Source organism: Ictalurus furcatus, chromosome 9 (genome assembly GCF_023375685.1).
Source record: "Ictalurus furcatus strain D&B chromosome 9, Billie_1.0, whole genome shotgun sequence".
NCBI classification, from domain to species: domain Eukaryota; kingdom Metazoa; phylum Chordata; class Actinopteri; order Siluriformes; family Ictaluridae; genus Ictalurus; species Ictalurus furcatus.
Window position 1 is genome coordinate 6218465 of NC_071263.1, and position 24918 is coordinate 6243382.

At 38.4% G+C, this 24918-nt stretch overlaps 1 protein-coding gene across 7 annotated transcripts in view; it reads left to right on the forward strand.

Annotated features, from left to right (window-relative positions):
• Positions 1 to 24918, forward strand: part of LOC128613119 (gephyrin) — a 133311-nt gene that overhangs the window by 39007 nt on the left and 69386 nt on the right. For all 7 annotated transcript variants that reach the window (XR_008386828.1, XR_008386829.1, XM_053633694.1 and 4 more), the window contains exons 7-9: positions 9209 to 9481; positions 9804 to 9917; positions 22188 to 22319. Coding sequence is in view for 5 of the 7 variants with exons in the window: in XM_053633694.1 (XP_053489669.1) it covers positions 9209 to 9481; positions 9804 to 9917; positions 22188 to 22319 (519 nt within the window). In the remaining 2 variants the exon portion in view is untranslated. The remainder of the gene's footprint in view (positions 1 to 9208; positions 9482 to 9803; positions 9918 to 22187; positions 22320 to 24918) is intronic.

A 24918-nucleotide genomic window follows, 5' to 3' on the forward strand; every position in this document is an offset into this window, starting at 1 on the left:
GGGGGGGGTCACTGTTTCTAGTCTGGTGGCTAAAGGTTTTGTAATTATTTCAGATCTGTATTCATTAATCAGAGTTGTCTGTAACTGGTGGGTTGCGTTTGGTCTTTGTCAGGTTTAAGTAACACTGTTATAGCAGCCATTTTCATATGCAAAGGGATTTTAGATGTTTGATTTCCTTTGTCAGTCTATTAAATACTGGTGATAGTGTGTCCCAGAGTTGTTTGTACAATTCAGTGGGGAAACTATCATGTCTGGGTGATTTCATTATTTAGCACCTGGAGGAGGGTTTTCAGGGCTCTACAGTGTGACCATTTCACTTGAAAAGTACTTTGTGCGACTGTGAAAAAGTATTGAGGACCACCGGTGAGAATGACCTATTCAGAGTTGTATAATACAATTGGAATAAAAACTTCAAGTACAAAATGCATCTACACACCGCAACAGTTATTTTCACACTGCTTTTCATCACCTCAGTCAACCGAACAAGTGTATAAATACTGCAAAGAAGCCATTATGATGACAAGAGTAACTTGTAAAGAGTAAGAGTAAAGAGAAACATCTGCTTCAACTTCCCGATCTCACAAACCTCCATCTTTTGTTCATCCCACAAAATGACCTGAACCTGCGACTGTGACCCAGCATTGGGCGGCGTAAATTAATAATAATGCTAACACTACAAGGTGGGATTTAATTCAGACTTCTTTATTAAATAATTCCTCACCAATCATTATCAAGAGTAGCAACTCTTCAGTCTGTAAACATACAGTACGCTGCCACTCTCCTTCACGCTCTTCACCAACTTAATACACAGTGCATTCCCTTCATTTAAACTCAGGGTTGCCAGATATCACTAGAAAAGTCAACTCCAGTTTTCATGTTTTGATTTAATCCCCCCCAAAACGCAATATTATCAGCAGACGTGGCATTGCATTTAATATCAATTTGACATTAAGCTTAGTAGGCTCCTTAGAATGCTATTGGCCTTTTCTGAATATGGATCATTTTTGTGTTAGTCTACTTTTAATTACGACTCTTTATTGTTTAAGATAGTTAAAAATAAATATTTTATGCTTGTTTATTTATCAGTTAACCAACAGTATTTCTCATTGCTATTATTTTAACTCAATTAACAGTGACCATGAGCAGAGAGCTTACATTTAACTGTTTATGACAGATCTCCTGATTAAAGCTTAAACAAAAAAAGATTGGTATCTGGATGGTATCGGCTGTAAAAATCCTGATCGGAGCATCCCTAATGAACACCATTAAACTAAAGTGCTTTGCATCTGATGGGTAAATGAACTCACCCAATCACATCCTATATGAGATTATTCAGATATATACACAATATACGCAGAGCAGTATTCCAATTCCAATTGTTTTAACTTCTTATATGATGAATTGATCTCCAATTAACGCAAATCCAAAGTCATTCATGTATTATACTCTATAATATTTGAAGTTTCACTCAATAGTGAAAAAAGGAAGGATCATCATTATTGGGTCCATATATGTTAATTATAGTTAATTTGGTGTTTATTTTTTATCTAACTATCTATCTATCTATCTATCTATCTCTCTCTCTCTCTCTCTCTCTCTCTCTCTCTATATATATATATATATATATATATATATATATATATATGTGTGTGTGTGTGTGTGTGTATATATATATATATATATATATATATATATATATATATATATATATATATAGATATAGATATACACACACACACAGTATCTCACAAAAGTGAGTACACCCCTCACATTTTTGTAAATATTTGATTATATCTTTTCATGTGACAACACTGAAGAGACGACACTTTGCTACAATGTGAAGTAGTGAGTATACAGCTTGTGTAACAGTGTAAATTTGCTGTCCCCTCAAAATAACTCAGCACACCGCCATTAATGTCTAAACCTCTGGCAACAAAAGTGAGTACACCCCTAAGTGAAAATGTCCAAATTGGGCCCAGTTAGCCATTTTCCCTCCCCGGTGTTATGTGACTTGTTAAATTTGGTGTCATCGCTCTCACACTCCCTCATAGTGGTCACTGGAAGTTCAACATGGCACCTCATGGCAAAGAGCTCTGAGGATCTGAAAAAAAGAATTGTTGCTCTACATAAAGATGGCCTAGGCTATAAGAAGATTGCCAAGACCCTGACACTGAGCTGCAGCACGGTGGCCAGGACCATACAGCGGTTTAATGGGACAGGTTCCACTCAGAACAGGCCTCGCCATTGGCGACCAAAGAAGTTGAGTGCACGTGATCAGCGTCAAATCCAGAGGTTGTGTTTGGGAAATAGACGTATGAGTGCTGCCAGCATTGCTGCAGAGGTTGAAGGGGTGAGGGGTCAGCCTGTCAGTGCTCAGACCATACGCCGCACACTGCATCAAATTGGTCCGCGTGGCTGACGTCCCAGAAGGAAGCCTCTTCTAAAGATGATGCACAAGAAAGCACGGAAACAGTTTGCTGAAGACAAGCAGACTAAGGGCATGGATTACTGGAACCTTGTCCTGTGGTCTGATGAAACCAAGATAAACTTATTTGGTTCAGATGGTGTCAAGCGTGTGTGGCGGCAACCAGGTGAGGAGTACAAAGACAAGTGTGTCTTGCCTACAGTCAAGCATGGTGGTGGGAGGGTCATGGTCTGCATGAGTGCTGCCGGCACTGGGGAGCTACAGTTCATTGAGGGAACCATGAATGCCAACATGTACTGTGTATGTACTGAAGCAGAGCATGATCCCCTCCCTTCGGAGACTGGGCGGCAGTGCAGTATTCCAGCATGATAACGACCCCAAACACACCTCCAAGATGATCACTGCCTTGCTAAAGGACTGGCCAAGCATGTCTCCAGACCTAAACCATTTTGATCATCTGTGGGGCATCCTCAAATGGAAGGTGGAGGAGCACAAAGTCTCTAACATCCACCAGCTCCGTGATGTTGTCGTTGAGGAGAGGAAGAGGACCCCAGTGGCAACCTGTGAAGCTCTGGTGAACTCCATGCCAAAGAGGGTTAAGGCAGTGTTGGAAAATATTGGTGGCCACACAAAATATTGACACTTTGGGCCCAATTTGGACATTTTCACTTAGGGGTGTACTCACTTTTGTTGCCAGTGGTTTAGACATTAATGGCTGTGTGTTGAGTTATTTTGAGGGGACAGCAAATTTACACTGTTACACAAACTGTACACTCACTACTTTACATTGTAGCAAAGTGTCATTTCTTCAGTGTTGTCACATGAAAAGATATAATCAAATATTTACAGAAATATGAGGGGTGTACTCACTTTTGTGAGATACTGTGTGTGTGTGTGTGTATTATTTATATATATATATATATATATATATATATATATATATAAAATTGCACTGATAATGACATCCTGCCCAATCTGTGGTGATTAAATGTTCATCTTTTATGTGCCATAATTGAAACACCTCATTGTCTGCTGTTATATGTTGTTGAGAATATTTGATCATATTGTTTTAAATTTGATGTACTATTACTCTGAATTTTACAAATGAGTTTCCTGTAATAAACAAATGAGTTTAACTTAAGAGGGTAGCTAAAAATTTTTGTCTTTTTAGCTTGAGTTCAAGTGCCACGCACATTCCATGTTGCCAGAATGAGTGTTGGTATTGTTGTGTATTAAAGCTAAATATATGTTTATAAAACGTGTATTGAATTACTATATGTGAGAGTTTTCCCCATTTCTCAGTAGGCCCATTTTGTCCAATAGATGAGAAAAATGGTATTGTGTTATTTAAAGTGTAATCATATAATATAAAACATATAACACCACAGTAGAAAGTAATGATGATGATGATGATAATAATAATAAAGCTAAATATTCAGCAAAGAGTAAGCAAAATGGGTATAAAGGAAAAGAGCAGAGAAGAGTGAGAGAAAGGTGAGACAAATAATCTGATATTTGTGTCAATGAGAAATGGTGTGTGTAGTGAGTGTGGATGAAAAACAAGGGGAACTATTATTTTAGTCCTACGTTCTGAGAAGGAGAAGGGCAGAGAGACGTGAATGCTGGGCAGAGGAGGAGAGACATAGTCCATGTGTCCCTCAAGAACCAGTATGAGGTTTATATACTCAATCTTGTTCATCAATAGTGTTCTAATTCTTGGTCTAGAAAAACCATAGGGTGATCTTTATATTGCTCTCCTTCATTAAAGAGTTTGTCCGCATGTTTATTGTTTTTCCTGTTGTCTTTTAAAATCAGCTAGAGTATTTTCTGTTGTTCCTTTATTTTTTTTTAGAAATTGATCATTAAGTCAGAATTTTGTTCCTTTTAATTCTCTTTGATTTTTACAAGTTCTTTTTGTTTAAAGTGTTAAAATATGGTGACCATGGGTCTGGGTCCTTTGTGGGTTCTTGTACTGAGGCTGTGGACTTGATGGAATGTTACGTTATCGACATTGTCCAATGGGAGTGTTAGCCATGTTTTCATAAAGTCTTTTACCAGTTTCTCTGGATCGTCCCCTGAGTTTTTGAATATACCTGTGAAAATCAAATTATCCTGCATGCTTTGTGTTTGTAAGTCCAACATTAGTTTCCTTCATTAGTTGTTCATATGTGATATGCCAGGTTAGCATGGAATTTTTTGTGTACAGATGTCAGTAAGTCAAGCTTTTTTGTTAATACTTGCCATGAGACTAACCTCTATTTCAGTGGTCTGTGGATCCTCTGTGTCGGTGGATAAGTCTTTTTTTCCCGGTGTGTCAGCTTGTATTTGTGCTGTTGGTGGTAGTGGTCGATAAATGCTTCAAAGTCTGTTAGGTCCACCACCATACAAAATCCTATATCTGTATTCCTATGCAAGGCTTGTGGTTATGCAATTGGGTTTAGATTTACTTGTTGTCATCAAATTTCCCCTTGGTGATCAATAAAGTACTCAGTTTTCTTTATTTTTTATAACCCTTTTTAATTTCTAGATTAAGTCCATTCATGTGTTACCAGCAGGGCGCCACCATGATTGTTGTATTTTCACCTCTGTTTTGTTTTCATGAGATATGCCTTCTGTCTAGCTACCCTACCCCATAGCCCAGATATGTGAAGAATGAGAGATTGTCACATGCAGGTAGTGACCAAGTACTTGCCAGATATTCCTGAAGCTCCTTTAATATTGTCATAGGTCTTGCTGATATTTTTTTGGTCTTGTCCGTTCATCAGTTTTCGGATGTCCTGTTTTTGGTATGTCACTGTGGTTCCCCTTCCCCATTTTCTCCACTTGTTGATGGTGGACTTCAGTGTTTCATGGTATATCTTGTGCTTTGAAAATTATTTTGTACTGCTGTCCTGATCTCCTTTTGACAAGACAATAAGCTTTTGATAAGCTCTTTGCAGACCATGGCTTCAGCATCTGAACTTTTCTTTTTAAAAGTATTAGACTGCACTTTGTCACTTGTCCTCTTTCCATATTGGCTGCTGTCTTTTGTCTTTTTGTGCCTAAATTTGCGATGTGATGATGTATGATGTATCTGAGCTGGTGTATGAATTCATTACACGTCAACCTGTTGTTAAGCTATGTAGCTAGTTAACATTAACTCCATATGTGTAATGTCATTGAGTGAGCCCTGTTCAAACCATGGAGGAGCAATGAAAGAAGGCGAATTATATAATTTCCATGTCTAATGGGGAAAATGAATCTGATTTTGCTGTGGAAAAGACTGTCTGCTTGATATGCTACCATGCTTTTGTGTTGAAGGAAAAGGGCAATTTGGAGCGCCATCACGCCAATTCAAGGACTCGAGCGAAATATGAGCGAGAAGAATTTAATAGTTAAACTTGGTTTTAAAAGCCGAGCATTTACTTTTACACAAAACCCACTGAGACAGCAAAAGGTACTACTGAAGTTTTATTCCGTGTTGACCATCACCAGGCCAAGTACAAGAAACTTTTCCACTGGCTGTGAGGTTTTAAAAGAAGCGCTGACCGTCTCCACTCACACATTATTCACAGATTTTAAAAACAAGGAAGAACATAAAAATAGCAGTTTACATTGTTCTGCTTGGTCCAGCAATGGTAATTAGAAAAGTGAGGTTGTTTTCTGAGGACATTTATTATCAGAATCTCAAGGAATTACAAAAAGCCCAATACACTACTTTTTACACAAATGAAAATTATGAAAGCCTAGCATAAGAGTGATAGACCCCCGAACAACTGCATTAGGCTGGCAGTCTCAAGTTATGCTCCAAATTACACGGCACTATCTGAGAGATTTCATGCACAACCATCACATTGATTGAATGAATCAAAATATTAACAATTTGGCATGTATGATTTGAACTGTACACTCAGTGTATGTATTCAATTCAATTGTATGTGTAGAACAATGGACACTGTCACAAAGCAGCTTTACAGAAATCCAGATATAAAATTTTTATTTAAAATCATCACTAATGAGCAAGGTGGAGGCCATAGTGTCAAGGAAAAATTCCCTGAGGTGACAAGAGGAAGAAATCTTGAGAGGAACCAGTCTCAAAAGGGAACTCCGCCTTGTCTGTGTGGCACCAGATATTGTGAATATAAGTCATTCCACTTCTGTAACTGTATATTATAAAGTCAAGCACTGCTAAGTGTGTTAAAAGGAACTTGTGTACATTAGCGTTTTAAGTTTAGGTTTCTGAAGTTACCAACTGTTCAATGATGGAGATGTGAGTGTAAACTGTTCTTTCAGCCATCTTAATGGTGTCCATGTGGTACCATCCAGAAGTGGGTCCATCAGGATGGATTAGGCAGGTCCGAAGGCCAGAAGTCAGGATTATTGGTATCTGAGGAGTAACGTGTAGCTTGACTGAGAAAGGGAGAGAAATAACACAGATTATTGGGTGTGCTCTGAAAAAGTATTTGCCCCAACGTGTTTTCTTCTGTTTGTGTGTATCTCATACAAAATAGTTTTAGGTCTTATAACAAAGGCAACATGAGTAAAATGCACAATACAGGTTTTTTTTTTTTTTTTTTTTTAATTGGGGAAAAAAGTTATCCAACACCTATCATCCATGTGGGAAAACTAATTGTCCCATTAAACTTAAAATCTGTTTGTGCCACCTTTTAGCAGCAATAACTGCAACCAAACAATTCCGATAACTGGAGATCAGTCTCTCACAGCACTGTGGTGGAATTTTGGACCAGTCATCTTTGCAAAACTGCTTTAGTTCAGCCACAATGGAGTGTTTTCAAGCGTAAACTGCCCATTTAAGATCCTGCCATAGCATATCAATCGGTTCAAGTCAGGACGTTGACTAAGTCATGCCAAAACTTTAATTTTGCTTCTTTTAAGCCATTTAGAGGTGAACTTACTCCTATGCTTTGGATCATTGTTTTGCTACAGTTGCCCTTGTGTTTCAACTTACGGACTGAAGACCGGACATTCTCCTTTTAGGATTTTCTGGTAGAGAGCAGAATTCATGTTTCCCTCAGTTATTGCAAGTTGCCCAGGCCCTGAAGCAGCAAAGCATCCCCACACCATAACACTTCCTCCACCATGCTTGACTGTAGGTATGATGTTCTTTTTCTGGATTCAGTGTTTTGTTTACACTAGTTGTAACAGGACTCCTGTCTTCCAAACAGTTCCACTTTTGACTCATCAGTCCACAGAACATTCTCCCAAAAGGTTAGAGGATCATCAAATTGTGTTTTGGCAAAATTCAGATGAGCCTTAATGTTTTTCTGGGTTAGCAGTGGTTTTCACCTCACCACTCTTCCATGCATGCCATTTTTGCCTAATGTCGTTCTGATAGTGGAGTCCTTAACAGTGACCTTTATTGATTCAAGAGAAGTCTATAGTTCCGTTGATGCTGTCCTAGGCTCTTCCTGGATGAGTTGTTGTTGTGCTCTTGGAGGAATTTTGGAAGGTTGGATACTTTTGGGAAGGTTCAAAACTGTGCAGAGTGTTTTTTGTCGTCCCCCCCCCCTCCCTCCCCTTTGGAGATAATGGCTCATCCCAGACTGATGTATTTCTTCCTCATTATTTCTGGAATTTCAACTTTGACATAGTGTTACCGGGTGTTACCAGCTTCATGCTGTTGAAAATGTTCTATTTAAGTGTTGATTGAACATGGCTGGCAGTAATAAGGCCAGGTTATGTCTAATCCAGCTAAACCCCATTATGAATGCAGTTTCATAGATTTGGGGAATTAGTAACTATGGGGGCACATACATTTTCACACAGGCCGAGTTGGTATTGGATAACATTTTTGCTTTATTATTTAATGCTTCAACATTATCATTTAAAAACTGTATTTTGTGTTTACTCAGGTTGCCTTTGTTTTATTTTTAATTTTGTTTTAATTTCTGAAACAATATAGTATGAGATGTACACAAAAACAGAATAAATCAAAACTAACTAAATAAACAAAATACAATAACTTTTTCACAGCACTGTACATTGTGTGCAGAGTGCAAGCAGGGACTCTGGCAAGACTAGCTATATCTGCATAAGGGAGTCCTGGTAGGGTGCCAGTCACTCTAACAACAAATCTGTGTGGGCGACAACATTCAAACATCCCAGTTTAACAAAACACTCTATGCCCAGGAATTATCCAGATATATTCCTTTAACTAATAGAAAGTTTTATTAACAAAAGGCTTGACTAAACAAATAGGTTTTCAGCTTGGACGTAAAGACAGAAACTGTGTCTGAGTCCCGAACATATATTGGAAGGTTGTTCCATAACTGTGTAGCATTCTGAGAGAAATTAATCAATAACGCAACCCAGAGGTAACAAAAGCATGAGCTAGTTGTTCTGTGTCATCGTACGGACATTGTTTCTTATCGAAGTAATATTTCATATTTCTGAGATGACAGAAGTGGGCATAGAACAGAGCCTTGTGGAACAACAAACAACACTTCAGTAGGTATAAAGAACACTTTACGTCTACAAACTGAGAATGATCAGCCAGGTGAGGGCCATTCCCTTAACTCTGTTCAAATTTTGACTTCCAAAGTGATCTTGTGCTTGAAAAAACATTGAAGACCATTGTTAGAATATTTTTGTCCCCTTACTTTATAATCCTTATTTTTGCTTTTTTAACAGAAAACATCATATGCAATGTAGCTTTAAGGTGCCACCCTTGAATATAGCCAGTGATATAAATATAGACTTGTACTGCTGATGTATTTGGTAAATAAATAAAGGAAAGTGAACTATAAATCGCTACAGTGTTTAGTGTACTACCCCTCCCTCCAGGAGTGCTTCCAGTTCATCTTGCCTGCCCTGCCTCATGCCATCGACCTTCTGCGTGATGCTATAGTGAAAGTGAAGGAGGTTCACAATGCGCTGGAGGACCTGCCCTCACCCCCACCACCCCTGTCACCTCCCCCTGTCACCAGCCCACATAAGCAGACTGAGGACAAGGGTATTCAGTGCGAGGAGGAAGAGGAGGAAAAGAAGGACAGTGGAGTTGCCTCGACCGAGGATAGTGGCTCCTCACATATCACAGCAGCAGCTATTGCTGCAAAGGTGGGAATGTTTGATGTCTAGTGCTAACTGCAAGACTAAGCCTGTGGACATTATTAGCTTGGCCTTAAATTAGTCCTGTTTGGCCTGTCTGTTAAAATTAGTACAGATGTTAGTTATGTTGATTCAAATTTTGCTAAACTTTTTAGTTTTCATTTGTTTAGCATTGATTGTTAGCTAAATGCAAGAGGTTGTTATAATCCGGTTGATGAGGCTGGTCAAAGCATTACCTCCATCTTCCCCCTTTGTTCAAGCATGTGTCTTTGTTGATCCGTGCTGTGCATATGATTGTGTGTCAATTGACTCATGCCATGTTCATCATCAGAGTGTGTTCCATCCCACCCATGCTGTTGTCATGGCCAAAGGTGGGCAGCCGTTGACTTGCTTCGTCCCTCCTACCACCCTTCCCTCTCATTTCACCTGCTCCTGTGGAGACCAGGTAGGTGAAACCTGTTTATATTGACGCCAGCATAAATGTTTACAACTTTATTTATTTCCCCACCAAAATATTTTTCTCTCTTTTGAGAAGTGCTGCAAGAGCAACATAAAAAGATGGGAATTAATTGGCAAATTCTCATTTAAAAAAAAAAAAAAAAATCACACAATCAGTATTCTCATTGTAGGATAAATTTTTAAATGAAAGCATCAGGATCTAAATGATACTTTATCAGTGTAACCATACCCATTACTCATGGATTAATAGCTAGAGGTTATCACACAGGTTTTAGTGACCAAATGGATAAACATAGCTGATGCTGTGCTTTTCACAATGTGTTGCATTACTGTAGCAATGTTTGATAATTCACTGTAATACTTTGACGTTGAAATACCAATCATGATGCAATTCAGTCTAGTTATCTCAGATTGTGAATATTTCTTTTCTTCTGCTGGACTTCATTAGTGTCAAATGCTTCATTCATTATGATATTTTAGGCTGGCTTGAAAAGACAGTCAATTTATACAGACAAGTACTTCACAGGTTTAGATCCTATTTTTCAGACCATTACCAGGTAATTGGTATGAATGGAACTTCTTCAGAGCCCTCAACCCTGTAGATCTCAAGGCTTTTCTCTATCCAGGAGTGTGGCATGCTGTCCAGTGCCTTCCTGTAGTCCATGTTGTTGATAGATTCTTCTTTCTTGACAGGACTTCTGCAAATATTACTTGGTGCTGAGCAGCTGCTCTTTGCATCCATAGCTTCCACTCATTCAGTGCTTGTGTTCAGCAGGTAGTAACCTGTTCTAATCCAGTAAGCTGTAGGTTCTCTAACTGATGATGGTATTGAGGATTTTTTTTTAATGAAAAAAATTGGGGCACGTGTATTGATTTATCCTAGTATCTCTTGAAGGCCTGTGCTTGATTTTGGTGGACACCTGGCAAGTTCTTGATCCAGAAGTTGCTGGTATTGATGATGGTAGCAGTGGTCTCTTTGATGTTGATGTCTAACCATTCCTGGCGCTCTGTACCATCATTAAGTTTTTGGTTCCAGACAGCAGCTTCATTTTGAATTTTGACATTTTCCCAGATCTAGGTCCGTCGGTTTTGACCTCTTTGATTGTGGGTAGTTCATGTTGATCATCATCTTTTCCAGCTCATGATAGAACTTTGCATCTTCCTTGAAGGTATTATTTTGATTGAAGAACTTGTTTCTCTTGCCAAGATTACTGAATGTCTGGACTTAGCTCTTAGCTTTCTCCGCGTATGGCACGAGACCCACCTTCTTGGTGGCAGCTCGTGAAAGGAACAATGGCACGCTCCTTCCCTCCATAGTGTTAGGGTCTTTTCCTTGGGCAAGAGAGAATAACCCTTTTGGGCTCCAAGCTAGGTGGGGAATAAGGATAAAACAAAAAACTTAAAATATGGCTTCAAAACACGCTTCCAAAAAGTAGTTTCTAGACTTGGATATAGACTGCATCTTAGCGAATAAATGTTTACTCATGCTAAATAGTGAAGAGTGGACAAGGTTTATAATCCTCGAAGCAGTATCACCAGATATGCCAGTCACTAAACTTTTTCCATTTGCTATACATAAGGGTATCACAGGAATAGCAGGAAGAGTGAAAGAAGTGAAAAAGTTACGATCTGGACAAATTCTAATGGAATGCTGTAAAAGGCAAATGCAGAGAATTCACTATGAGCCAGAGTTCAAATAAAGACATCACCTCATCCTACATTAAACTACAGCAAAGAAGTGATCCGTTCTAAAAAAAAATACATCATTGGATGCTATAGACAAAGATGAAATTACCTGTGAGCTCAAACCCCAAAGAGTAGTAAATGTGAAAAGGATAATAATCAAAAGAGAGGAACAAGTTATCAAAACTGGTACATACATCCTCACTTTTAATAAGCCCCTTCCCCAGAAAGAATACAAATCGGATATTTGTGTGTCACAGTGGATTTATTTGTGCCCAACCCACTGAGGTGTTTTAAATGTCAAAAATATGGACATGGGTCAAATAGTGGCAAAAATAAAAGCATCTGTGCAAGTTTGGTGAAGACCACAACACGGAGAGCTGCCAAAAACGAAGGAATGAAGGTAATGCAGAGAATCAGATGCACAAAGATCAGTTATTCCAACGCAAGGAGAATGGTAGAAGTTGTCCCTCCTTCTACACTGAATAAAACACATGCCTCCATTCACAAGAAATCTGTGAAGTCCATGGAATGCCAGACCAACTTCACCTAGATGCACAAAGATAAACCTCAAAATGTTAACAGCAATAAATCTCTCCCAAGGACCAAGAATACAGGAACCCAAAGTGAATCTATCGCAATCAATTCTTAGTCTAATCGAACTCAACAGAAAACCAAACTTCAAATAGAAATACAAGAAGGTTAAGTTGTTGCAAGCAAAAGACAAAATAGCAAATACAAAACAAACCAAAGATGTCGAAATTAAAGAAAGAGATTAGAAGTTCATCCCCAAAAGGAAAAATCAGGGGAAATATTCCTATTTTTCACAAGTGAGAATGGAAAATATTTTTATCCAATGGAACTGTCATGGACTTGGGGCAAATTTTGCAGAGTTGCAACGCTTAGCTACAGTTCTCAACCCCCTTGGGTTTTGTCTTCAGGAGAAAAAACTACCACCAGATTTTACTTTCTCTTTTAAAAGGTTTATAAGTTTAAATACTTTTGTCCTAGTAATAGACAGACATTTGATGGCACAGCCATTTTAATCAGAAACAATGTGATTTTAGTCACATCAATGTGAACAGTATATAATCAACATTATAGTATGTTCCATATACATCCCACCGAATCTTACTGTTACACACAAGGACCTGGATGGCCTAGTAGCTCAATTTCCTTCTCCATATATACTCATGGGAGACTTTAATAGTCATAACACACTCTATGGTGAAACACCCATTGTGACACCAAAGGAAAGAGAATAGAAGAATTTCTAGACAATCATGCCTTATGTCTTCGAAATGATTGATCCAGCACTTAACCCAGGGCACAGAACATACTCGGCAGTTGACCTAATAATTTGTGAACCTGAATTATAGCAACCACTTTCCATTAATATTAACTCTAAAAGGAAGGGAAGAAGCTCTAAAAATAAAAAGATGTCAGTTTAAAAAAGTTAACTGGTATCGTTTTCAAACGCTTTGTTATGAAAGGTATAATGAAGCCTCTGAATATGATCCAGATGCTATTAAACATTTCACCAGTACGCTCATCTCCACAGCAAATGATACCATTTCAAAAACATATCCAAACCCAAAATGCAAACGGATGCCATAGTTTGATGACAAATACAAGATGGCTATAAAAGAACGGAAGAAGGCTGAAAGATAATTCTTCAGAAGGCCAACAAGTGAAAATCTTGTTAAGGTTAAAATAAGTAGGGCGCAAGCTTGAAGAATAATAAATGAAGCTAAAAGGAAAAGTTGGAGACAATTTGTATCTGGTCTGACATCAAGTACCTCAACAAAAAAGGTCTGGAATCTGATTCACAGGATGAAGGGCAGGAATGATGGAGCTCAAATTCAGCACATCATATATCAAGACACTATTCTACTGCAAAACAGGAGATTGAAAATACCCTAGCAGAAACTTTTGAAAAGAACTCCAGCATTGGAAATTGCCTTAATACCTTCCAAGTTTTATTAACACAGGATGAAAATAAAGGTATAAATTCTCATCTAATAATAAGGAACCTTATTATCAACTGTTCACAATGGAAGAATTGACACAAGCTATAAACAGAGCACATGATACGGCAGTAGGACGTATCATGTGGATATCATGATACGTCTGATAAAAAATAAAAAACTGTGGATATCAAGATGATATCCACAGTTTTTTAAAAATCTGCCTCACATTGTCCTGTCTTTACTGCTAAAACTTTTTAACTTGATTGGGATATCAGGGAATAGTCCACTCTCTTGGAAAGAAGCAATAATCACTCCCATCCCAAAAGCAGGAAAAGATCATCAGGGCTCTACGGTAACAATTTCTTTTAGGAACACTTCTGCTCCTAATTACAAAAATTTAGGAGCACGGTTGAAGTTTAGGGTGTTTTTTTTTAGAGATGGTAACGTTAACGTGCCACAATATAACACACAAGTAGACATGAGAGAACTTGAGCTGGTCAATTATGACAGAATTTAGGAACACAATGTGAGCCATGACAAATTAATTTACCTTCTGACAAACTAAGTTTAATATTTTGCAGGCTGCATGCAAAAAACAACAACCGTTAACCTGTTCCACCTTGTAAACAAATATAAAAAACCTCAATGTTCAGTCTGCTCCTCTTAAATATATTTAAAGCTACACTATTAGCCATTTTCCACTGTCATGGTTCTGGGCTGGAGCCAATTCTCGAACTGCTCTGCGTATATTGTGTATATATCTGAATAATCTCCATATAGGATGTGATTGGTTGAGTTCATTTACCAGTCAGATGCAAAGCACTTTAGTTTAATGTTGTTCATTAGGGATGCTCCGATCAGGATTTTTACAGCCGATACCGATTTCTTGTCATCTCGATACCAATCCAGATACCAATCTTTTTTTTGTTTAAGGTTTAATCAGGAGATCTATCATAAACAGTTATATGTAAGCTGTCTGCTCATGGTCACTGTTAATTGAATTAAAGTAATAGCAATGAGAAATACTGTTGGTTAATTGATAAATAAACAAGCTTAAAATATTTATTTTTAAATATCTTAAACAATAAAGTCCTAAGTAAAAGTAGACTAACACAAAAATTATCCATATTAGGAAAAAGAAGGTAAATAGCCTACTAAGATATTCAAATTGATATTAAATGCAACCCATAGTAATTAAACATTTTCATTTCTCATTTTATTTATATTTTATGAATTTATTATAATATCTATTTTTTATATTAAATGATTTATTTATAACTAAGCACATTTTCTGTCTTTACATTTTATTAGTTTTTTTTGTTCGTTTATCAGTTGTTCCTTTTAGATGGGTTCACCCAGTACAGTGTTGCCATGTCTGCTGCTAATATTGCGTTTTTTTGGGGATTAAATCTAAAGATGAAAACTGGAGTTGACTTTTCTAGTGATATCTGGCAACCGTGAGCTTAAATGAAGTGAAAGTGCTGTCTATTAGAGTTGGTGAATGGAGAGCGGCAGCGTACTGTATGTTTACAAACTGAACAGTGGCTACTCTTGATTATGATTGGTGAGGAGTTATTTAATGAATAAGTTTGAATTAAACCCCACCTTGTAGTGTTAGCATTATTATTAATTTACTGCCGTCCGATGCCGCTGTGTCTGCACTAGCAGGTCACAGCCGCAGGTTCAGGTCATTTTGCGTGATCAATAAAAGATGGCCATATGGCTCCTTTACAGTATTTGCACACTTGTTTGGTTGACTGAGGTGATGAAAAGCAGTGCAAAAGTAACTGTTGCATGGTGTAGATGCATTTTGGACTTGCAGTTTTTATTCCAATTGTATTTTACAACTCCAGATAGGTCACTCGCACCGGTGCGCCTAAATATTTTTTCACAGTCGCACAAAAATACTTTTTCAGTTGCAAATTCGAGTGAAATGGTCACACTGTAGAGCCCTGATCATAATAACCAACAATTACTGACAAGTTGCTTATGCAAAATCATGGAGAGAATAGTTAATGAACATCTAGTATGGATCCTGGAATCGTAACATCTTTTTAAATAAAGTTCAGTGTGGCTTTAGAAAAGAAAGAGGTACTGTTGATCACCTCATCAGCCTTGAAAGCTACATACGAGATGCTTTCATCAGAAAAGAACATGCAGTGGCAGTCTTTTTTGACTTGGAGACAGCTTATGACACCACTTGGATGTTCAGTATTTTAAAGGATATATGCAAACTTGGTTTTAGAGGACACTTACCCATTTTTATTGCAATTTTTTTTTGTCAGACAGACATTTTAAATTCAGAATAGGTAATACCATATCTGACCCACATAAACAAGATCTAGGAGTACCACAAGGAAGCATTTTATCAGTTACAATTTTTAGCATCAAAATCAACGGGATAGATATCGGGCCCGGAAATCCATTGCAGTCTTTATATGGATGACATTGGCATTTGCTACAGAGGAAAATACATGAATAACATTGAACAGAAAATCTAGCTGACAATCAACAGAATGCAATCCTGGTCAGTATCACAGTTTTAAATCTTCAAAGACCAAAACTGTTTGTATGCATTTTTGCCAGCTAGAGATATTCATGGATGGTGAACACATCAGAGTGGTTAAAGAAACCAAATTCAGTAAAACTTTCTATGAATCCCATGCATATAACGAATTATAGCCCCATTTATAATTATTTATAAGCAAGTATTACTGCTCTATAGACACATTTATAACGACACTTCGTTATAATAAGTTATAGCTACATTTATATTATTGTTATAATTACTTATAAGTGATACTCTTGCTTTTTCAGTGCCCATGCTCATAATGCATTATACACCAATTTATAATTAATTAGTCAGTCTTATGGTTCCATTAATGTATTCATAAAAATGTAGCCTGCATTTTTCTAATGTTATTATATTGTAGTTATAATGACTTATTGGTAAAGCAGATTTATTTCTAGGTCCAATTAGTGAATTATTTTATATTGTTGTTGATCATTGTGTTGCCTTATAAATACTTATTGTGAGCTAGAATACAATTACTAACCTTTATAAATGCATCATTGATGGCTTTAAGTAAAGTGAAATCATAGGATGCAGTTTCCATAATGCAAATGTTAATAAATCCCAAAGATGTGCCTATTACACAAATAGAACATGTCCAGATGGCACAAACCACCAATACAATACACAAAAAATATATCCAAATGGATATATTTTTTGGCAAAAATAACTATTTACAACAAATATGAAAGTGCAAAATATAAACTAGTATACGAAAAACATGAACAAAAGTGAAAAAAAAAACCTGAATTAAAAAAAAATTAAGCATCAGAGACTAGTGCACATCATTTAGCTTGGCTGACCTTGACATCTCAACTCGGTGAAACAAAGATGGGCCAAAATTTTGCTCTCGTCTCACCAGACTACACTCTCCCAGTATTTCATAGGCTTGTACAAATGAGTTGTAGCAAACTTTAAATGAGCTTCAACATGCCTTTTCTTCAGTAATGGAGTCTTGCGGGGTGAGCGTAAGCAGTGGAGTGCATTGCCTATGGTTTTCACTGTGATGATGGTACCTGCTGCCTCCAAGTGTTTCTGGAGCTCTTTCTGAGTGGTCCTTGGCTCTTGGGCTATTCTTCTGAATATTCTTCTGACTCCCTGGTCAGAATCTAGAGCCTATTCCAGGGAGCATTGAGCACAAGGCAGGATATACCCTGGAAGGGTGCCAATCCATTGTAGAGCACAATCACATACACATTCACACACCCATTCATACACTATGGCCACTTGGGACCTGCCAATCAGCCTACCATACATGTCTTTGGACTGGGGGAGGAAACCGGAGTACCTGGAGGAAACCCCCGCAGCACAGGGAGAACATGCAAACTCCACACACAGGGCAGCAGCGGGAATTGAACCCCCAGCCCTGTCAGAATTGGGTACCACAGCAGATAAAAACTCTGAAAATTCTTGAATAAAATGTGTTATAATTTAGGGGTGTTATATATATATATATATATATATATATATATATATATATATATATATATATATATATATATAAAATATATATATATATATATATATATATATATATATATATATATATATATAATGTGTGTGTGTGTGTGTGTGCACAAATAACTGGACTAATTAAATCTAACTTAAACAGCTGTAACGCAAGAGTATAATGGCTTTCTACTGTTAATAAGTGGCATTTGAATCAATTTCTGAATATTGTGGCAACCCCTCTGCCCCTAACCACTGTCCGTGGAGAACTCAAAAAGTTAAAGCCACATGGAGAGGCTTCCGATAAATGGTCCAAATCACCAGAATTGAGCCAAGTCTCTGTCACAAACAAAAAGTCCAGTTCCTGGGAGGAAATAAAGTCTTGTTTGAGATGGACCTAACATTTAGTAAGGCCACCTTCAAATTGTAAACCATAGAGGGGGTGATTAATTGGCGGACTCTGTAGTTAAACAAAATCCAAAGTTTGGAGATTGTGGAAATTCATTCCATCTCTGTAGAAATGCAGTCTTGATGACCTGCAATGAGGCATTAATTTTGTCGAATCTGGGTGCTCCGGTACAACATAACGAAAGAATGAGTACCTTTGTTCGTCCTGTCCTGGTGTAAAACCCCGACCAACAGCTATCTGGTAAAGATTCCGGTTGATCTTCTCTTTCTCACCAAAACACCACCATCTCTTGTCCTGTTTCCTATGGTGTTTTCTTTTAATGAATTATACAATCCGGTATACAACAGATATTTGCCGGTAAGCGCACAAGAAATGGCCATTCCAATCGCTTCTGTCCTCGTGAATTCCAGCAACATGTGTCTGTAGCAAAGTTATGAATGCTAAGAAGGTAGTTGTGATCATAAGTATAAAGTGATGTAACTCTTAGTACAGACAAACAAAGAAGCAGGAAAAGAACAAACATCAAATACACCAGGCAATGGCTTGTTGACACACAGGCTGGTGCCATCTTTACCAAGAGGACATTGAAAAGGAATTAAAAATAATGAGGATTCCAGACAGTTATGCTTTTTTTTAATTTCATTATTAAAACTCTTGTTATAACTAGGGATTCAAATTGACAGTTAAATATCAAAGCATTTCATCTTTTTAATACTAATGTAAGAATATCAATATGTTTAACATACAGAATGTAGATTGGAACTACCAAGCCTTCTGACATTATACCCTGCTCACTGGCCTGGTATGACCATGTATGACACAGGCAGGCAGACAGAAATGTACAAAAGAGACCGATTGCACCTGTTGTGTTATCCTATGTAAGTGATTCTTTGAATTATTTATTTCACATATACAGTCTCCTCCAGAACTATTGGACGATTTTTACTATACACTGAAGACTTTTGGATTTGAGCTCAAAAGTTGAATGAGATTATACAGTGGATATAAAAACTCTACACACCCCTGTTAAAATTGTTGGTTTTTATGATGTAAAAACATTAAACTGTATTAAAATCAACCCTTTTCACCTTTATTGTGAAATTGCAACACATAAATGTCAAGTGACAAACACCCAGAAAAGGTTGGTTTATTTATTTATTTATTTACTTACTTACTTACTTACAAAACCCAGCATTATACCCAATTATAAAATGGTGTGCAGACTTGAGCAAATAAGTGGCACACCCTTTTATAATTGGAAATGTGGCAGTGTTCAGAATCAAGTGTTCAGAATCAAATAATCACATTCAAACTCATGTTAAATACTAATTAGTATACACTTGCCATCAATTAAAGTGATGATTACCCCTAAATGTAAAGTACAGCTGTTCCTGTAGGACATGGACCACAAAGAGCTTACAAAGCAGGTACGGGTTCTCATTGTTGAAAAATATCAATTCAATTGCTAATACAGTAATCAACAAGTGGAAAAAATATGGCATGACTGTACTAAGAACAGGATGTCCCTCTAAAATTGATGATAAGATCTGGAGAAAACTGTTCAGGGAGGCTGCCAAGAGATCTACAGCAACATAAAAAAGAAATTGCAGCAATTTCTGGCAAGTGCTGGTCACATGTGACAACAATCTCCTGAATTCTTCTAATCTCTGGGATATGGGGTAGGGTGGCAAGACGGAAGGGTTTTTTTGTTTTGTTTTTGACAATAAAATTACATCCAATCTCCCAAAATAATGTGGAATAATGTGTTCTGGTCTGATGAAGTCTGGTCAGCAGTAAGAATTGGAAGGCCAGGTTGGAATTCACAGAGAAATACAGAGATGAGCCAGAAAAGTTCTGGAACCAAGATTTATTGGATACCAAAGTGATGGAAAGTCCAAAGTATGGAGACAGAATGGATCTGCTTATGATCCAAAACTTTTGAGCTCATTGGTCAAGCATGGTGGAGATAGTGTTCTGGAACCTTTTCTTCTGTTCTGTTCCATAGTCTGTTCTTTCGTTCTCTGTTGTCTTGTCTTGCAACAACATAGATCTGCTCCTTTACCCAAGATAAAAAATATTCACAAAAGGCTTGGCTAAACAAATATGTTTTCAGCCTGGACGTAAACAATGAGACTGCACCTTTCGATTGAAATAAGTGTGCTGGATCATTTAATTTAATGGTGCATCATGGGATGTTCAAAGTTTTGGGATTTATTTATTTTTTATTATTATTATTTTTATAAACCAACCCTATTCTTATATATACTTCTCCACAATTTTCTCTCTGACCTGTTTAGAGAGCTCGTTGGTCTTCGTGGTGCTTGCTTAGTTGTGTTGCAGGCTCAGGGGACTTTTAGAACAAGTGTATTTTATACTGACCTCATGTGATACTTTGATTGCACACAGGTGGAACTTAATCAGCTTGTTATGTTACCATTGCAGTTAATTGGTTGGACCAGATCTTATTTTGGCGTTTCAAAGCAAAGGGGGTGAATACATATACACTCAGTACTTTTCAGTTTTTTTGTTTTTTTTTTGAATAAGGTATTTTTTTTTCTATTTGACTTAGTTTTAACTATTTTGTTAGGCTCATTACATAAAAACCCAATTTAGTTCCAGGTTGTAATGCAACAAAACAGAAAAAACTCCAAGGGGGTTGAATACTTTCGCAAGGCTCTGTAACTCTTTTTTTTTTTTTTTTTTTTTTTTAGATCCTGGTTTTAACTAGCCATAATAGAAACTGATCTTTTCAGCATAAAATGCCTGTTGATGCAAATCTGGCTGTATCAATTTGAGACGTTGGATCAAACTCAACGGGGTGCAAAAATAAAAATTGTTCTGCCACAGGTTTCAAAAAGAACTGAATGTACAGTCATGTGAAAAAATAAATACACCCTACTGGAAATTTTTTATATATTTGGACAAGCAAACATTTGATCCTCTTTGAAACAGTGCCTATTAAAAAGCTGCTACACTCTATCAAATGACACATACAATTTACATTTTGTAGTAATTTTCACAAGTCAAATGAACAAAAAACAGATCAGTCAAATGGAAAAAGTAAGTAAACCCATACATTTATCACACCTCCAAATGCATAAAACTAGAATCAGGTATTCAGGATTGCACAAAATTGACCTTGCGTGGGGGGGTGTGCCATGGAAAAGCCTTTACAAGACTACAGTTTGCCAATGAGCATATAGGCAAAGACCAGGCCTTTTGTAATAATGTGCTCTGGACAGACGAATGAAAGATAGAGTTATTTGGCCATAGTAACAGCAGACATGTTTGGAGCAGACCAAAGACAGCTTTTTAGGAGAAGCACCTCATGCCTACTTTGAAGCACAGTTGAGGAAATTGTATGGTTTGGGGTTTCTTTGCTGCCTCAGGGACTAGACAGGTTGCATTCACTGATTCAACTATGAATTCTGCATCATATCAAAGAGTGCTTGAAGATAATGAGAGGCTATCTGTCCAAAAGTTGAAGTTGAACCAAAAGTGGGCCTTTCAACAGAATAATGATCCTAAGGACACTAGCAAATCCACCAACAAATGGCTCAGAAATAAGAAATGAGGGTTATGGAATGGCCTAGTCAAAGCCCGGATTTGAATCCCATTGAAATGTTGTGGGGGAATTTGAAATGTGCAGTACATGCAATGAAACCCTCAAACATCTTGCAACTGAAAGAATATTGCATGGATGAGTGGTCAAAAATTCCAGGTAGCCTTTATAATTATGCAAAATGCCTACAAGAAGTTATTTCTGCTAAAGGAGGCAATACTAGCTTATGAGGCCAAGTGTGTGCTTACTTTTTCCACAGAAGAATCGCATCTTTTCAAATTTCTGTGGAAAAAATGATTGAAAATCAAATTTTCCTTATGGTTTTGTTCAAGTACAACAACCTGATTAATAAGCACTGTTTCAAAGATGATCAAATGTTTGCTTGTCCAAATATGTAAAAAAAAAAAAAAAAAAAGCCAACAATTTCCATGGGGTGTGCTTATTTTTTTCCACATCACTGTATATATTGCATATTTGAGAACAAGGGAAACGAAACCAGACCAACTGGTAATTTTTTCTTGTCTGTGATCTTGCAGTTTTTCTCTGATGTGGCTGAATATATTTTATATGTAATAACTTCTACAATTCTTTTTTTTTTTTTCCAACCATAGATTCCAGATGCCATTATTTCCCGGGGTGTTCAGGTGTTGCCACGGGACACAGCCTCTCTCAGTACCACCCCCTCAGAGTCTCCCCGTGCTCAGCAGTCCCGCCTGTCCACTGCCTCCTGCCCCACTCCCAAAGTAAGATTCCACCTCCTTCCCCTTTTATCCACCTTCTTTCCACCTTTGTTCTCATCTTCCTTGCTACTGCTACTCGTTGGCAGCATCTACCCTGTGCATTCCATTCCAACAGCAGAAGCTCCATGAATTGGGAAATATTTGTGGAAGCATTTTAATGTTTTTAATGCATCTGGAAAATAACAGGTTTTATGGGGTGTTCACAGTATGCAATGTACCTACCAAAAGTGGTCCAACAACCAGTGAACCGGCAGCAGGGTCATAGGTGCCGAGGCTCGTTAATGCCTAGCCCGTTTGTTCCGATCCCGCGGAAGAGCGATTGTAGCACAAATTGTTGGAAAAAGTTCATGCTGGCTATTATAAAAAGTTGTCTGAACACAGTGCATCCCAGCTTGCTGTGTACAGGGCTGCATAGCTGCTGCATAGCTGCAGACCGGTCAGAGTGCTCATGCTGACCACTGTCCACTGCCAAAAGTGCCTACAATGGGCACATGAGCATCAGAAATGGACCTTGGAGCAATGGAAGAAGGTAGCCTGTTCTGATAAATCATATTTTCTTTTATGAAGCTCCCCTGAAGCCGTATCAAACGCTGGAAATCTTAAAGATTTTCCTCTTGCCCAAACTAACTCATGAGCTGGTGTTGGGGAACGCACATAGAAACGCAATGAAGAGAATGGACACTTTAATAAGATCTAGTGTCCGGAGATGGCTGAGGCTACCAAATGACACCCCAGTGGCGTATTTACATGCCAGGGTGCAAGATGGTGGTCTGGGGATTCCCTGCATTAGCTCATCAGTCCCTCTAGCCCAGAAATCAAGATTCCAGAAGCTTTTAACAAGCAAGAGCATATATTGCGCGTCCGTTGTCAACCAGAAATCATTTAAGAAAATCGAGCGAATTATAAACATCCCTTGCAGGGTGGCTGGAATAGTTATAACAACAAGGGATGAAGCCCAACATGCGTGGGCTTCACAGTTGCATGATGCTGTCGATGGCAGAGAGCTTACAGTTGGTAAGATCGACAAGGCAAGCCACCTCTGGTTACAGAAACCAATGAGAGTCTTCCCCGTTTACATCTTGGGGGAATCCAGCTGAGAGGCGGAGTTCTGTCCACGAAGGCACGAGGGTCTCGCGGTAGACCTGACAAGGCAGATGATATCACATGCCGGGGGGCCTGTGCTATGCGGGAGACATTAAATCATGTTCTCCAAGTATGTGAGGTCACGCACCAGGCCCGCTGTGCTCGCCATAACAGAGTGATGCGGTTGGCGGAGAAAATGCTTAGGAAGGTCAAGCGGAGTATATGGACAGAGCCTGTGATTGCAACTGCACACTCATACATCAAGCCTGACCTGTTGATGGAGGAACCGCTAAAGTTGACGGTATTGGATGTTTCGGAGGTGGCTGGACGCCGTATGATGGAGACATGGAACCTTAAGGTTGAGAAATATGGGTCTTTAAGTAACATCGAGGCCATAAAAAGATGGAGAGAGACGGAGAAGGAGATATTACAACTCCCATTGATCTTTTCAAACAGAGGCCTTTTGTATGAGCCCTCAGGGGCCGGTCTTCGTCGAATGGGGTTAACTGAGAGGGATCTGAGTTACCTTTGTCTGTCAGTAATAAATGGGTCAATCCGTTGCTACGATTGTTACGTGATAGGGACGAGATGAGTATTATAAATAAATAAATAACAAAAAAAAAGTCTAGTCTGTCCGAGAGAAGGATCTATCGCCTTTATGATCCGCCAAAAGCGGTGATACCTGATGTTTGCATAGCCATTAGCGCCCGGTTGGGTGCCTCAGGAAGAGAATATCAACCTGATAACAAGTGTTAAAATCATATTTTCTTTTACATCATGTGGATGGCCAGGTGCATGGGTGTTGCTTTTCTGGGGACGAGATGGCACCAGGATGGGAAGGAGGCAAGCCAGCAGACGCAGTGTGGTGCTCTGGGCAATGTTCTGCTGGGAAACCCTTGGGTTTATGTGGATGTTACTTTCGCATGTACCACCTACCTAAACACTGTTGCGGACCTAGTACACCCCTTCATGACAACGGTATTCCCTAATGGCAGTGGCGTCTTTCAGCAGGATAATGTGCTTTTGGTTGAGGAATGATTTGAGAAACATGACAGAGTTCAGGGTGTTGACCTGGGCTCCAAATTCCCCAGATATCAATTCGATTGAGCATCTGTCAGATGTGCTGGACAAAGAAGTCTGATCTATGGAGATCCCACCTTACAGGACTTAAAGATCTGCTGCTGTTGTCTTGGTGCCAGATACCACAGCACATGTTCAGAGTTCTTGTGGAGTCCATGCCTCGACCTGAACATCACACCCATATGTGGGTCTTCGCCAAACTGCTGCCACAAAGTTGGAAGCACACACATTCATTTATAATTTCCCTTCAATAGAACTAAGGGGCCCAAACATTTTTCCTCATGGCAATGACCTTGTGCACAAAGTGAGGTCCATTAAGACATGGCTTGCTAAGTTTGGTGTGAAAGAACTCGAGTGGATTGCACACAGCCCTGACTGCAACCCCACCTTTGGGATTAACTGGAACACTCACTGCACCCCAGGCCTTCTTGTCCAATAT